This window comes from Vanellus vanellus (genome assembly GCF_965231255.1).
Source record: "Vanellus vanellus genome assembly, contig: HAP1_SCAFFOLD_68, whole genome shotgun sequence".
NCBI lineage: Eukaryota > Metazoa > Chordata > Aves > Charadriiformes > Charadriidae > Vanellus > Vanellus vanellus.
Window position 1 is genome coordinate 460,631 of NW_028128833.1, and position 12,639 is coordinate 473,269.

At 57.8% G+C, this 12,639-nt stretch overlaps 1 protein-coding gene across 1 annotated transcript; it reads left to right on the forward strand.

Annotated features, from left to right (window-relative positions):
* Positions 1-1,837: 1,837 nt before the first annotated feature.
* On the forward strand, positions 1,838-11,789 carry LOC309684026 (acrosin-like; the record flags this gene model as incomplete). The annotated part of the gene is made up of 5 exons (XM_082499990.1): positions 1,838-1,998; positions 2,337-2,602; positions 2,869-3,014; positions 3,488-3,658; positions 11,718-11,789. 5 exons carry the CDS (start codon positions 1,838-1,840, stop codon positions 11,787-11,789), a joined length of 816 nt encoding a protein of 271 aa, XP_082356116.1.
* Between the last annotated feature and the right edge of the window lie 850 nt (positions 11,790-12,639).

The following is a 12,639-nucleotide window of genomic DNA, read 5'->3' on the forward strand; positions in this document are numbered from 1 at the left end:
TTTTAGCTGAAGCAAAATTCTTTTGCTAAATTACTTATTACAACAGCAACACACACTGACACACCCCCCGACTGCATAGGAACACACACACTGACTACAGACCAACACACACTAACACCCCACACACGCCCCCACCACACATGGAACACCCCACGTAATGCACACAGTGCTCGTGCACGTCATGCACAGAGCGTGGAAGGCATGCACATGCAGCACGCACACACACACACAGTGCGGGCACACACAGCCTGCCAGCATACGCACAAAATGCCCGCACACACGGCACGCGCTCGACCCAGTGAACGCATACCTGCAGTGCGCACGCTCACAGGCTCATCTACACCACACTGCACGTAAACAGTGTGCACCCACCGTGTGGGTACCGGGACACGGAGTGCACCCAGACACCGAGTGCACCCACACACAGGGCACACGCGATGCGTGCACACACAGAGTGCAGCACACCAACTGACGTGCCGGCATTTCCCAGTCCCTGAAGGGCCGACAGGAGAGCTGGGGAGGGACTTTTTACAAGGGCGTGTAGTGACAGGATGAGGGGGAAGGGCTTCAAACTGGAAGAGGGGAGGTTTAGAATAGATCTTAGGAAGAAATTCTTGACTGTGAGGGTGTTGGACCCTGGCGCAGGTTGCCCAGAGAAGCTGTGGCTGCCCCATCCCGGGAAGTGTTCAAGGCCAGGTTGGTCAGGGCTTGGAGCAACCTGGGCTGGTGGGAGGTGTCCCTGCCCAGGGCAGGGGGGTTGGAACTTGATGGTGTTCAAGGTCCCTTCCAACCTAAACCATTCTGTGATTCTGTGTGTGCGCCCAGGCGTGCGCATAGGTACGGAGTGCAGCATGTGGGTGTGCTGGACTCGTCCCGCTCGCACATCACCGCTTGCCTGCTGCGGCTGTAGCCAGATGGGCCCCTCAACACCCAAAACCGTGCATGCTGCCTGTAGCAGTTCTGTTCTGTTCTCTGGTGTATGTGTTTTGGGAAGGCCCTGGTGGCACAGGGCTGCAGAGAGCGGGGTGGCAGTGAACTTCCCCAAGAGGCCGCGATGCCACACGGGGTTTTTTGCTGCCCGCTGTCAGCAGGCAGCGCTCACAGCCAGGCGCTGCTGCCTGCCGCGGGGCCTGCACAGCCTCGTCCCGCAGGCAGAGCGTTCAGCGGGGGTCTGTCGGGGGTGTGCCATGCCGGCTTCTGCCTCCCCTCCTGCCGGGAATCCCCCATGGTGCCCCCCCTTCTGCCAAGAGGCCACCGGGCCCGGTGCCCGGAACCAGCGACTCTGTGACATCAGCCCCGGGAACAAGAGCACCGTGGGCAGCGTGAGCACTGCGGGCACTACGTCGGCTGCGGCACTGGTGGCGACAGGCCCTCGGTTCGCTTCTTGCAGGTGCCACGTGCCGCCACTGGCAGCAATGAAACTGCTCCTCGTCGTCGTCCTGCTGGCCCTGTGCTGGCCTGTGCAAGGCGCGTGGGACAGCTGTGGGTAAGTGGCCCCAGGCTCTGGGGGGGAGCTTGGGCAACCCTGACGGGGTTCACTGGAGGGAGCCCGCTTGTCCCCCGTGGCCACAGCTTCCCCAACCCCGCCTGGGAGCCTCAGATCCTGGCCAGCACCCCGGCTGCTGGCACAGCTCCTCTACAGGGCTCAGGCAGAAACAGGGGCGCACGCACGCACGCCCCAGGGGGTTCCCTGGCCCTGCTGTCCGTGCAGCGCCTTGTGGGGAGGGAAGAGGGCTGACCTTCAGCCTGAACCGCAGCACGCCGTGGAGCAGGACAGTCATGAGTTTCTGGTTACAGAGGGACCTGCGGGCTCCGGCCCATGGCTTACCAGTACGGCATGTCACGCGTGGTGGGTGGCACCGATGCCCGTCCAGGAGCCTGGCCCTGGATCGTCAGCATCCAGGACCCCTGGGAAGCAGGCACGGGGCACATCTGCGGAGGGTCCCTCATCAGCCCACAGTGGGTGCTGACGGCAGCACACTGCTTCATCGAGGCCAGGTAAGGAGGGCCAGGGAAGGGGGCTGTCCCCACCACCATCGCGGGTGCCCTGCGCGCAGCACCGCCTGCTACTCCCATCCCCGTTCCTGCCAGTACGCCCAGTGCCTGGGCACTGCCGAGCCCAGCCCAGAGACTGCTCAGGAGAAGGCTGGGCTCGGGCCACTGCTTCCTAGCAGCCTCCAGCGCCACATGGCTCGTGCCTAAGGCATGCCAGGGCGGTGGCAGCCTGCGTGGCACTGCTCTCCTCTCTGCCCTGGGAAGCAGAAGGCAGGGAACGGCGGGGCTGCTGCAGCACGTGGCTCCGCTCCCTCTGACCCCCCTCTCCATCTGCCTTCCAGGCACATCAGCATGTGGCGCGTGGTGATCGGGGCCACCCAGTTGACTCGGCTGGGCCCCGAGGCCCAAGTGCGCCATATTAAGCGGCTGCTGGTTCACGAGCACTACAGGAATATCACGCAGAGGAATGACATCGCCCTGCTGGAGCTGGACCAGCCGGTCCAGTGCAACTACTACACCCAGCTTGCCTGTGTGCCCGACGCCTCACTTAGAGTGTCAGAGCTGCACACCTGCTACGTCAGCGGTTGGGGCGCCACCACTGCAAGATGTGAGTTCCCCAAAAGTGCTGGTGTCCTGAGTGCAAGCTCGGCACACTGGGGAGAGGGGTTGGGCTTCCCGAGAGCAGAGGCGAAAGCCGCAGTCAGGCTGTGGGGACGTACGCCTCCGGAGAGAATGGGCTGACCCACCGCCCAAAGCCAGACAGAGGGGAAACACGGGCACAGTGCCTTCAGGACGCAAAGCCAAGCCCTAGGGAAGGGGTTCACCCAGGCAGGGGGGGAGCTGCTGGGGCTTCATTGCTTTCTGTGCTCACAGCTGCAGGGTCAACGGATGTCCTGCAGGAGGCCAAGGTCCAGCTCATTGATGTCAACCTCTGCAACAGCAGCGGGTGGTACAGAGGGGCCATCCACAGCCACAACCTGTGTGCTGGCTATCCGCAGGGTGGCATCGACACCTGCCAGGTAGGACGTGCTGCAAGTCAAGCCCCGGCAGCACCGGCAGCCCTCTCGCAACGCCCAAACATCGCCCGGCGCGTGCTTGGCCTGGCAAGTCACCCTGCCACCGCTGGGTCTCCACCGCTGCTGGGGCTCACCTCCCCTTCCCCAGCTGCAGGTCCTTGCCCAGTGTCCGCCTTGTCCCAGAGCCCGGGGACGCTGCCCAGAAAGCCCATCTCGTGCTCCCGGCAGCCCATAGGTCCAGATCCCATAGCATCCCCCTTCCACACAGCCGGGAGCACTGTGCAGAGATGAGAGAGCGCCCGACCTTACAGGCCCTCCACCCCCTCCCAGACAAGGCTCTGTAGGCTCCAGCGCCGGAGCAGCGCCGTTGTGTGCAGTGAGCAGAGCTCTGGCAGGTGCTGGGAGAGAGAAGGAGCCGGCCAGAGCGCTGACAGTGGCCACCCAACACCACCTCAACCCTCTCTCTTCCCCTGCAGGGTGACAGCGGTGGTCCTCTGGTGTGCAAAGACAACAACGCGGACTACTTCTGGCTTGTTGGGGTGACCAGCTGGGGGAGAGGCTGTGCCAGAGCCAAACGGCCCGGAGTCTACACCTCCACCCAGCAATTCTACGACTGGATCCTGGTCCAGATGGGACTGAGCCCAGCAGTAAGGGGTACTCCAACAGCACGGGCTTGGAGTCATTTTCTCACCACCTCAACCCCTTATCAGAGGCCAAGGCCAACACCAACACCACCGGGCACGATTAGCTCCTGCCCATTTCCACTCCAGAAGTTGGTGGAATTCTTTACTCGGGTGCAGGAGCTGCTGCAGATCCTGTGGGGGAAAAAGGCTTGAGCAGCGTGACGAAGAGGCTCCAGAGCAGGCCGCCCTGTTCCACGACCATTTCCTTCCGGGGCAATGCCTGCTGAGCCAAAGGCAGCCTCAGTGCCAAGGCCTGCTCTGTCCTGCCCGCACTTCTCTGAGTGCAGAAGGGCTGATGTTGACCCGGTTTTAGAAATAAAGTTCCTGATTTTCACAGCTGAGCGTGCTTGAGTCCAATTCAGTCTCCGGTGCAAGGCAAGGACTTGCGTGCCCGGCGCCTGCCAATGAGGCTGCAGGCAGACAGCAGGGCACGAAGGGAAAGAGTGACTCCGAAGGGCTGAAACGGTGCCTGGTCAGAGAGGAGGGTGCTCAGAGCCACCATGGGGTGGAGAAGACTGGCACATGGAGGATAGGAAACAGTGATGTGCAGACAACTTTAGGCGGACGCTTTAAGGCACACAGCTGGAGATTAGGGTCCAGCGTAAGCCGTAGCTAATTGAACATGGGCACAGCAAGTTTAAATCAAGGGCTGGGAGCAAGAGCGGCGTCCAGCATGGGCAGGGGAGCTGGCTCTGCTCCTTCTCCACATGAGAAATGGTGGTTTGCAGGTAGCATCTGGTTGCACTTGCTGGAACGCAGAGCAGGACAGAGTTGTGTCTACTGCCAGGGGAAGTTTCTGATGGATTTGGGACATGGAAGAGTTGACGAGGCTTTGGGTTGGGTTGACTTGGGTTGCTTGCTGCTTTCCCCCCTGTCCCCAGACCAGGTCTCGGGGGAACATCTTCCTCAGCCTTGGCTTTCTCTTCTCTTGGACCTGGAAAAGTGAAACGATGATGGAAATCAGAGCCAAACCAGACATGGTGCTCAGTTCTCGCCAATCCCCTACTTTCTGTGCAGGGGACTGATGGTGGTCACAGCACGGTTTCGGCTTTGCGGGGTTGCGGCTGCTCTGAAAGGCCGTCGGGGCCAGTTTCCCCCTACAAAGGCAGGACACAGGCAGAAACATGGCATCGGGGAGGAACTGGGGGTACCTGGGTTCCCCCGTCCGCCTCCCAGCCCCGTTGTGCTGGGTTGGGGCCACAGCTCACCCCAATGCACCCTCGGGTGCCCCCGTGCTCCGTGAGGGGGGTTTCAGGGCCTGAAGGGTTGTCCCCATGTCCCTGCCGGGCTCATTGTGGTGGCACACTGCTCTGCGTTGGGCTGGGGGTGGCTGGGAAGGGTCTGGCACGCTGGGGCCGTCACTGACCCTCGTTTTCTCTCCCACCATAGAGCTCCTGGGCGTACCTCTTGGGTCTGTACGGAGCCCCCCCGGCCGGCGCCTGCTCCGGGCTGAACAACCCCAACTCTCAGCCTGTCCTCCCAGCAGAGGGGCTCCAGCCCTTCCAGCATCTCTATGGCCTCCTCTGGCCCTGCTCCAGCAGGTCCATGTCTTTCCTATGTTGGGGGCTCCAGAGCTGGACACAGTACTCCAGGTGGGGTCTCCCCAGAGTGCAGCAGAGGGGCAGAACCACATCCCTCGCCCTGCTGGCCCACTTCTTCTGATGCAGGCTGGGATATGGATGGCTTTCTGGGCTGCGATCACTTGTTGCCGGCTCATGTTGAGCTTCTCATCAATCAGCACCCCCAGGTCCTTCTCCCCAGGGCTGCGCTCCATCCATTCTCCGCCCAGCCTGGATTTGGGCTTGGGATTGCCCGAACCCAGGTGCAGGAGCTTGCACTTGGCCTCCTTGAACTTCATGAGGTTGGCATGTGCCCACCTCTCCAGCCTGTCGTTAGTAGAAGGCCAGGCCTGCAGCACCCTGGTTATCACCCTGGCTCGGGTGGGACGGGATGCTCCTGCATGGGGGGGTTGTCCTGCGCTGGGGGGGTACATCCCACCGAGGGAAGGTCTTGCCGAAGTGGGGGCTGCGCTCATGCTCCCTCTCCCCCATCCCTCCCCAGCTTGCCCCGGCAGAAGGTCCCGAGGCCAGCGAGCGGATGGTCATCATCATGGGGCTGCCCGAGGCTCAGTTCAAGGTGCGCTGGGTGGGGGCTGTGGGTGGGGGGACAGTAGGGGCCAAGTCAAGAGCGTCCCTGTGGTCACCACTGTGCTGCCAGCCTGCCTTGGCCTCCCTCAGCGCCGGGGGAGCTCTTTGCTGGGTACAGTGGTTTTGATGCTGCTGGACATGGGGACATCATCAGCTTTGGGGATGGAGGGGCACAGCGGGTGCTGCCGGATGGTTTTCCTTCCGTCCGTCTCCTCCCCAGGCCCAGGGGTGAATATTTGGGAAGCTGAGAGAGGAAAACTTCTTTAATGTGAAAGAAGAAGTGAAGCTTGAAGCCCACATCAAGGTGCCTTCCTTCGCCGCCGGCCGTGTGACAGGCAAAGGTGGTGGTGCCCCAGGGACGCAGAGTTGCCCATCACCCATCACCCCTGCCCACCCCAGGGGGACAAATCCCGGGTGCTCAGTGCTTTCAGCAATGTCTTGAACCTCAGCCCCCATGTCCTGGTGGTGGTTCTCGTTGGTCCCAAGGAAGGGGGAGAGACACAGGGTGCCTGGTGCCGTGGTGACAGCAGCATTGGAGGATTTTGGGTCTTCCACAACAGAAGCCTCTTGTGATTTGCTCCAGGTGAATGAACTGCAAAACTTAACCAGTGCGGAAGTTCATGTGCCACGAGACCAAACCCCGGACGAGAACGAGGAGGTCATTGTTAAAATCATTGGGCATTTCTTTGCCAGTCAGGTACAGTTTGGCCGTGGCTTTTCCTGATCTTCCCTGGCCGCTTTCATCCACCGAGGAAAGGCGTGGGGTGGCTGAGCCCAGCACCACCCAAGCATCCCGCTGCTCTTCTTTTGGGTGGTCCCTGTGCCCCCAAGATGCACTGAAGGTGTTTCGGCAGCTCCCCCCGGCTGTGCGAGCGCTGAAATTGAAGATTGGCTCGATTGAGCTAAAAAAAAGTGTTTTGGATGCCGTGCAGAGCAGCATCCAGGGTATGAATGGAATCCTTGGCGCTGGCAAAGCCACCCGCATCCCACCTGGGTGCAGCTTCCATAACATTGGTTCCTGTCCACTCGAGCAGGATGGCAGCCCCCCTAAAAAATTCAGGTGCTCTTGAGGAGTGATGGAGGAAGGACAACTTAAAAAAAACAAAACAAAACAAAACACCCAAAAAACGCCCCCAGAATTAATTACGGCTTGTCCAGAGTGAAAAGTTGGGAGCGGTGAGATGCTCGGGGGTGGGTGGTGGGGGGAGAAGCGGTGCCCTGACCCCCACCTCTTGCTTTTCCCCTCCCCTCCCCAAGACTGCACAGCGCAAGATGAGGGAAATGCTCCAGCAGGGGAAGCAGCAGGAGCAGAAACACGCTCCGGGAGCCCCGGCCTCGCAGCACAGCAAGGGAGGCTCCCGCCGTGCCGCCCAGCACCGCCCAATGAATGTAACCCCGCCGCCGGACATCCCCCCCCTCCCCCACCCCCAGCAGGTCAGGGGAGCAAACCAAAGACCCCCCCAAACACACAGCCCCCCATTCCCTGCGGCGCTGCGAGGATGCACAGCCGAGGGGTACGGGGAGGGCTCTCTCCATCCCACAGCCTCCCCCTTCCTCCTCCCTCGCCTCCCGACGCTCTCCCTTTAGTTGGACTAACGTGGGCAGGTTTGGGTACCTCAGCACCTCACGCTTGTGTCTCCCTTTTAGAGATTTTGTGTGCCTTGGAAACCTGAGAGGTGGAGTATTCTTTTTTTTTTTAATTTTTTAATAAAAAAAGAACCGAGTTGGAAAAGCGATGGGGATAGGCAGCACTGTGGTCATTCTCTCCGGGGCGTTGTGGAGGAAGGCTGCCAGTCTTCCTCCCAGTGTACTTTTCCCCGTTGGCTCCAGACTGCTGCTGGGGCTGAGCTCTGAGCCGCCAGAGCGGTTCTCAGCAGACGGTCACTCGGCGCAGACAATGAGGCCCTGAATAGCCCTTCTGTGCTCTTGATGGCTCCGGATGGCTCTGCTCCTCTGCTGCTTCTAAGGTGGGGCTGCCCCAGTGCCCTCACTCAGGAGCCCTTTGTCTGTGCAGGTCTCACTTGTGACAGGGGGTGGGGGTGTTGCCAAACTAACTGCTGTGTTGCGATGTGTGAGTGGGTGTTCCTGCCCGTGTCAGTGCCAGAGCTCTTCCGTAGGCTCCTTCTGCCAGCGGAGAGCCAGGGGCCGCTCCTTCGGGAGAGAGCTTGTTTAAAAAGAGGAAAAAAAAAAGGCTGTGAAGTGTTCTGTGAAAAACAACCAACCAAATCCCACCCACCGACAACATCAAAACCCAAAGAGAAATCTCTCCAGCTCACACGAGCCTGAGCTCGCTCTCCGTTGCGCTCTTTCCAGTGTCTCGGGGGGGTCACGGCCGAGCTGAGATTGGGGGGGGGGTGGTGGTGGGAGTTTGCCCCATGGCTGTGATAGGGGGAGAAGGGGTGGGTGGGGAGTGAGGGATGTGGTGTGGGTTTTTTTGGGGGTGGTGGTGGTTTCTTGCCAGGCGTTGCTTTACCCAGTGGCTCGGGGAGGCGTTGGCATCAGGAAGCCTGTGCTAAAGCGGGGTGGGGGCCTCGCCGCAGTTGGTTAGCAGAGCCAAAGTGGTTACTAATGGTTATTAATGGCGCACTAATTACGCCCGTGTAACTGGGAAGCTCAGATGCCCCCTAACCACTCCCCCCCGGTGCTTCTCTAGCCAGGCGAGCACTGGGCGTCCCCCCGCAGGAGAGGAGCGCACCTTCAGGGTGGGTGGAAGGGCGTCACCGAACGGGGAGAGGACCAAGATGGGGCTTGGGTGTCCCTTGGGGTGGCCGGGTGGCGGGGTAGGGCTGCTGGGGGCTGCCACGATGAGGGACACCCCCACGCCTTTCTCCATGGCTCCCACAGCTCTGCTCCCTCCCTCCCTCCCACCCATCCAGTGCCACTGGAGAGGTGGTGTCCCCCCTCCCGGGGCGGGCAGGGGCTGTGCCACCCCATCTAACACCTCAACGCACCAAAGCACCTCACTGGGGGAGGGACTCTGTGCCTGGTAGCCCCCTGCGCCCCAGCACTGTAAGGATGGGGCTGAGCCCCCACCACGGCCACCCTGTGCACAAGGACCATGTCACAGGACACATGGCAGCATGCCAAGTGTGCAAAGCCAGAGGAGGAACATCTCCTCCAGCCCCGCTGAGGGCAGCAGCGGTGTCACTCGCGCTGTGGCTCTACCCACGCTCTCCCGGCAGCACGGGAAAGCGCAAGCTCGTCACCTCCCAAAGGCCACTTCCTAACGAGAAGCGAGGCCCAGCTCCTGCACAACACTGCTGGCCCAAAGCGGGATGATTCTGCCCCCTGGGGTGGTCTCAGGGGAGCTGGTGGGCACATATGGACATGCCGAAGGGCCAGAGCCCACCCCGTGACGCTGTAGGCAGAGGGGACAGTGGTACCTGGACAATGTCCCCACCGCCTCACACACGGAGGCTTTCAGCAGTCACAGCCACCCGGGCGCTGCCAAGGGGGCAGCAGGGGCTCCCCATGGGGGGTTTACAGAACACAGAGAGCGTCCGTACACCACTAACCCCTCTCCAGGGGCGGATTTTCGGGATGCTGCTTGCTCATCTCGCCGCTGAACGACACCCCGATTGCCCCTTCAGCACGTTGTGACCATCGCTTCGTGGCTTTTGTGCTCCGATACTCATCCTGGCTCCAATCCTCTTCCTGGGGGATTGTGAGGGAGCGAAAAACCACATCGCTACATCCAACTTTTTTTCAGTTAAATAAAAAGAAAGAATAAATCTCCCTCTGTCATTACCAGGTAGAGTTTCGTTCCAGTCAGGCTCTTTTTATTAAAATAAATATTTTAAACATATAAAGAAATAAATACTTCTCTTTTCACATTAAATAACTCCCTGGAGACAGCAAAAAAAAAAAAACAACACCAGAGTTACTGTCTCCAAAATAAGGGGGGGGGGAATGGGGGGGAAAAAACCATCTTAATTTCTACTTCATAACCTAAAGAGGAAAATTCGTCTAAGAAATGTAACTAAAGCTTTAAGAAATGCAACTAAGATCTAAGAAATGTAACTAAAGGTCTAAGAAATGTAACAAAGGTCTAAGAAATGTAACAAAGGTCTAAGAAATGTCACTAAATAAGAACTCTAATTGTCCACGTGTCACAGCAGCTGTTGATGGATTATCTCCCACACCATCTTCTTGCGGAAGTACGGCATGTGACTCTGAAAAGAGAAGAGAAATCCATTAAATAACGACGTCACGGCAGAAAGAGGCGGAAAACACGCATAAACGCCCAGCGGAGTCCTTAATAGGAAGTTCCCTTTAAGAATTGTCAACCGTTTGGGTACAACACCCCACGCGGCCCCTAAGAGGGTGACAAGACAACCCGACAAAACCAGATTGACTTGACCGCGCGACAGCTTACAAGCACACTAACAAAAGACCGGTATAAAACAAAATCAATAAAAATAAGCGGCGGCAGTATCTTGCCCAAGAGGAATCTCACCGGCAGCAGCTCCCAAAGGTGGGGATGGAGAACCACAGCTCTGCCCTGCCCAGGCCACTTGGAAGTTCTGACCCCAGCAACTACGCACCGAAACGGGGCACGAAACCTCAGCCCCTGCCCCGGACACAATTAAGAGCTGCTGCGTAACCTCCGCGGCTCCTGTCCCTGCGCGAAAGGGGCTGGAGGGGTTTATGACCTTCACTCACCTGGGTAAAGTTGAACGGTTTCTCTCTGGCGATGTAATCTGCGTAATTGCACATAAAGACACCGCAGTCGCTTCCGTTCAGCTGCTGAGGGATCTCCTAAGGAATGCAAAGAAGATGGAGGATTTCCCTCTGTCTCAAAAGAAAAGCAACTTGGAAGCAGCGCACATTCCCCATACCAACACTGCGCTCACCGCACACTCCTGACCCTACTTGCCTAATCCCCAATACCCACTCCCGCCCACGAGGAACAGACCCAGTTCACTGCACACCATCCCTCCCCTCTGCCTCCCAGACTCGGACACTACAATCCAAATTCTTGGCAGGCCCAGAAGGGGCAGCAGCCCTCCTCCCTGCGAGGCGTCTCGAGGTTTGCACGGCGTCTTTCTCAAGTGACCTTTCTTAAATCCGGTCTTTAGGGACCGCTTTTTACTATTAACTCCTCGAGAAACATCAGCTCAACCCTTTGCTTTGTCACGTGCCAGGATCTGGGCCCCAAAGAAGCACTGACAGTTCCCATTTCAAACCCAAGTGGTGCTCACGTACACGTGGCTCCATGCTGTGAAGAGTCCACTCCGAAACATTCAGCTCCAGGTTTCTTTTTTCCCGGCTTTCTTTTTGCAGGTATCGGCTGGTTAAAACAAAAGGGAAAAAAAAAAAAATCCCTTTTCATCTCTGTAATTTAGGCCAACAACAAAACAAAGCGGCTGAAGGATCACAGGAAGACGAACGGCAGGATGGTAAAACATCAGAGGATCCTCACAGCAGCTGATTTAAGGCTGATTTGGGAGGAAACTTCCCAATCTTCAATTTACAAACACGGGGAGAGGCTGTGAGCTAATGGTCAAGAATGAGACCAACAATTCCAACAGAGACTTCCACACAAACCTAAGTTCATTGCTTCGGAGAGGTCAAAAAACCCCAAATCACATGTTACTAGAGGAAAAAGAGAAAAACCAAGCAAGGAACCGTAATGCCATAATTCCACCGAGTGCCTTGATCCCACACCCTGCGCGCACGTCTGGAAGAACTAATACAGAAGCTTTTGGGCCAACCCCTCTGGCTGAGGAAGTTCTCAAGCCACGGGGTGCTGGAAGAACCCTCTCGAGGTAAAAAACTATTTGATGCAGACCTATTGTTATGCCCTTTCCCAGGCACGGGCTGTTAACTGTTCAGGAGAGCACCGGACTGAAGCAACACGCGGTTTATCTCTGTAGGGCGGCTCTCAGGCTACAAAGCTGTTGCTTAAGGGTTTTGACTACTCCTGCGTCAGCGGCAAAGACATCTAAGGATGCCCGCTTGCACAAGCCGCACCCATTCCATTGGAGGTGTATCCGCGCCAGCTGATAACACCCGGAAAGGTGTATGACGGAAAGGTGCCATACGGTATCCGTCTCAAAGGGGAATGTCAGAAATACAAGTAAAACCCAGTAGGGACACAAAGGTGGCTTGCTCTGGGAAGCCGGAGGGAAATACGGTGGCTTTGTGTAAGACACTGAACAGAAGAGGTAGAGGCAACCTGAGAAGGAACACGTTACAGAGCTCACTACTGTAGAAAGGACGAACAGCACAAGTAGGGGGGGAAAACAGGTCTTGAGAGAAGAAAAGGCTAAAAGAGCATAGCTGAGAGTAAGAGTGTCGGCGCAGCTGATCACAAAGAGAAGCGTATATACCCCGGGACACCAACGTTCTGAGCTGCCATCTGGAAGTTCTTAAAGAAGGGGGAGTGAAAAAGCTCTTGGAAGAACCGCATTCCTTTTACAGTCTGGTTGGTATCTTGAAACACTTCTTCCCTGAAATCTTTCCCTCCCATCAACAGCCCAGTTCTACTGATTACTAACAAAGTCAGCACACGTGTGCCACAGGGCTATGGCGTATCTGGCTGTGCCTATCACGGGAAGGTGGCAGAGTCCAGGTACCCCAGACCCTGGGTGGAGGGGACGCTGTGACACCAGATAAGCAGTTGATGCCAGACAACTCGCAGCAAGCAACGCCAAGATTCCTGGTTGGTTATCTACAAGCCATGTGAAAACTTGCAGTCGCCTTACAGGGACTAAATCTAAAAACCCTCTCCTCATTCACACCATAAAAGCAGTGACGGAGCAGTTACCGGTTACTTACAGCAAAGTCTGACAAATC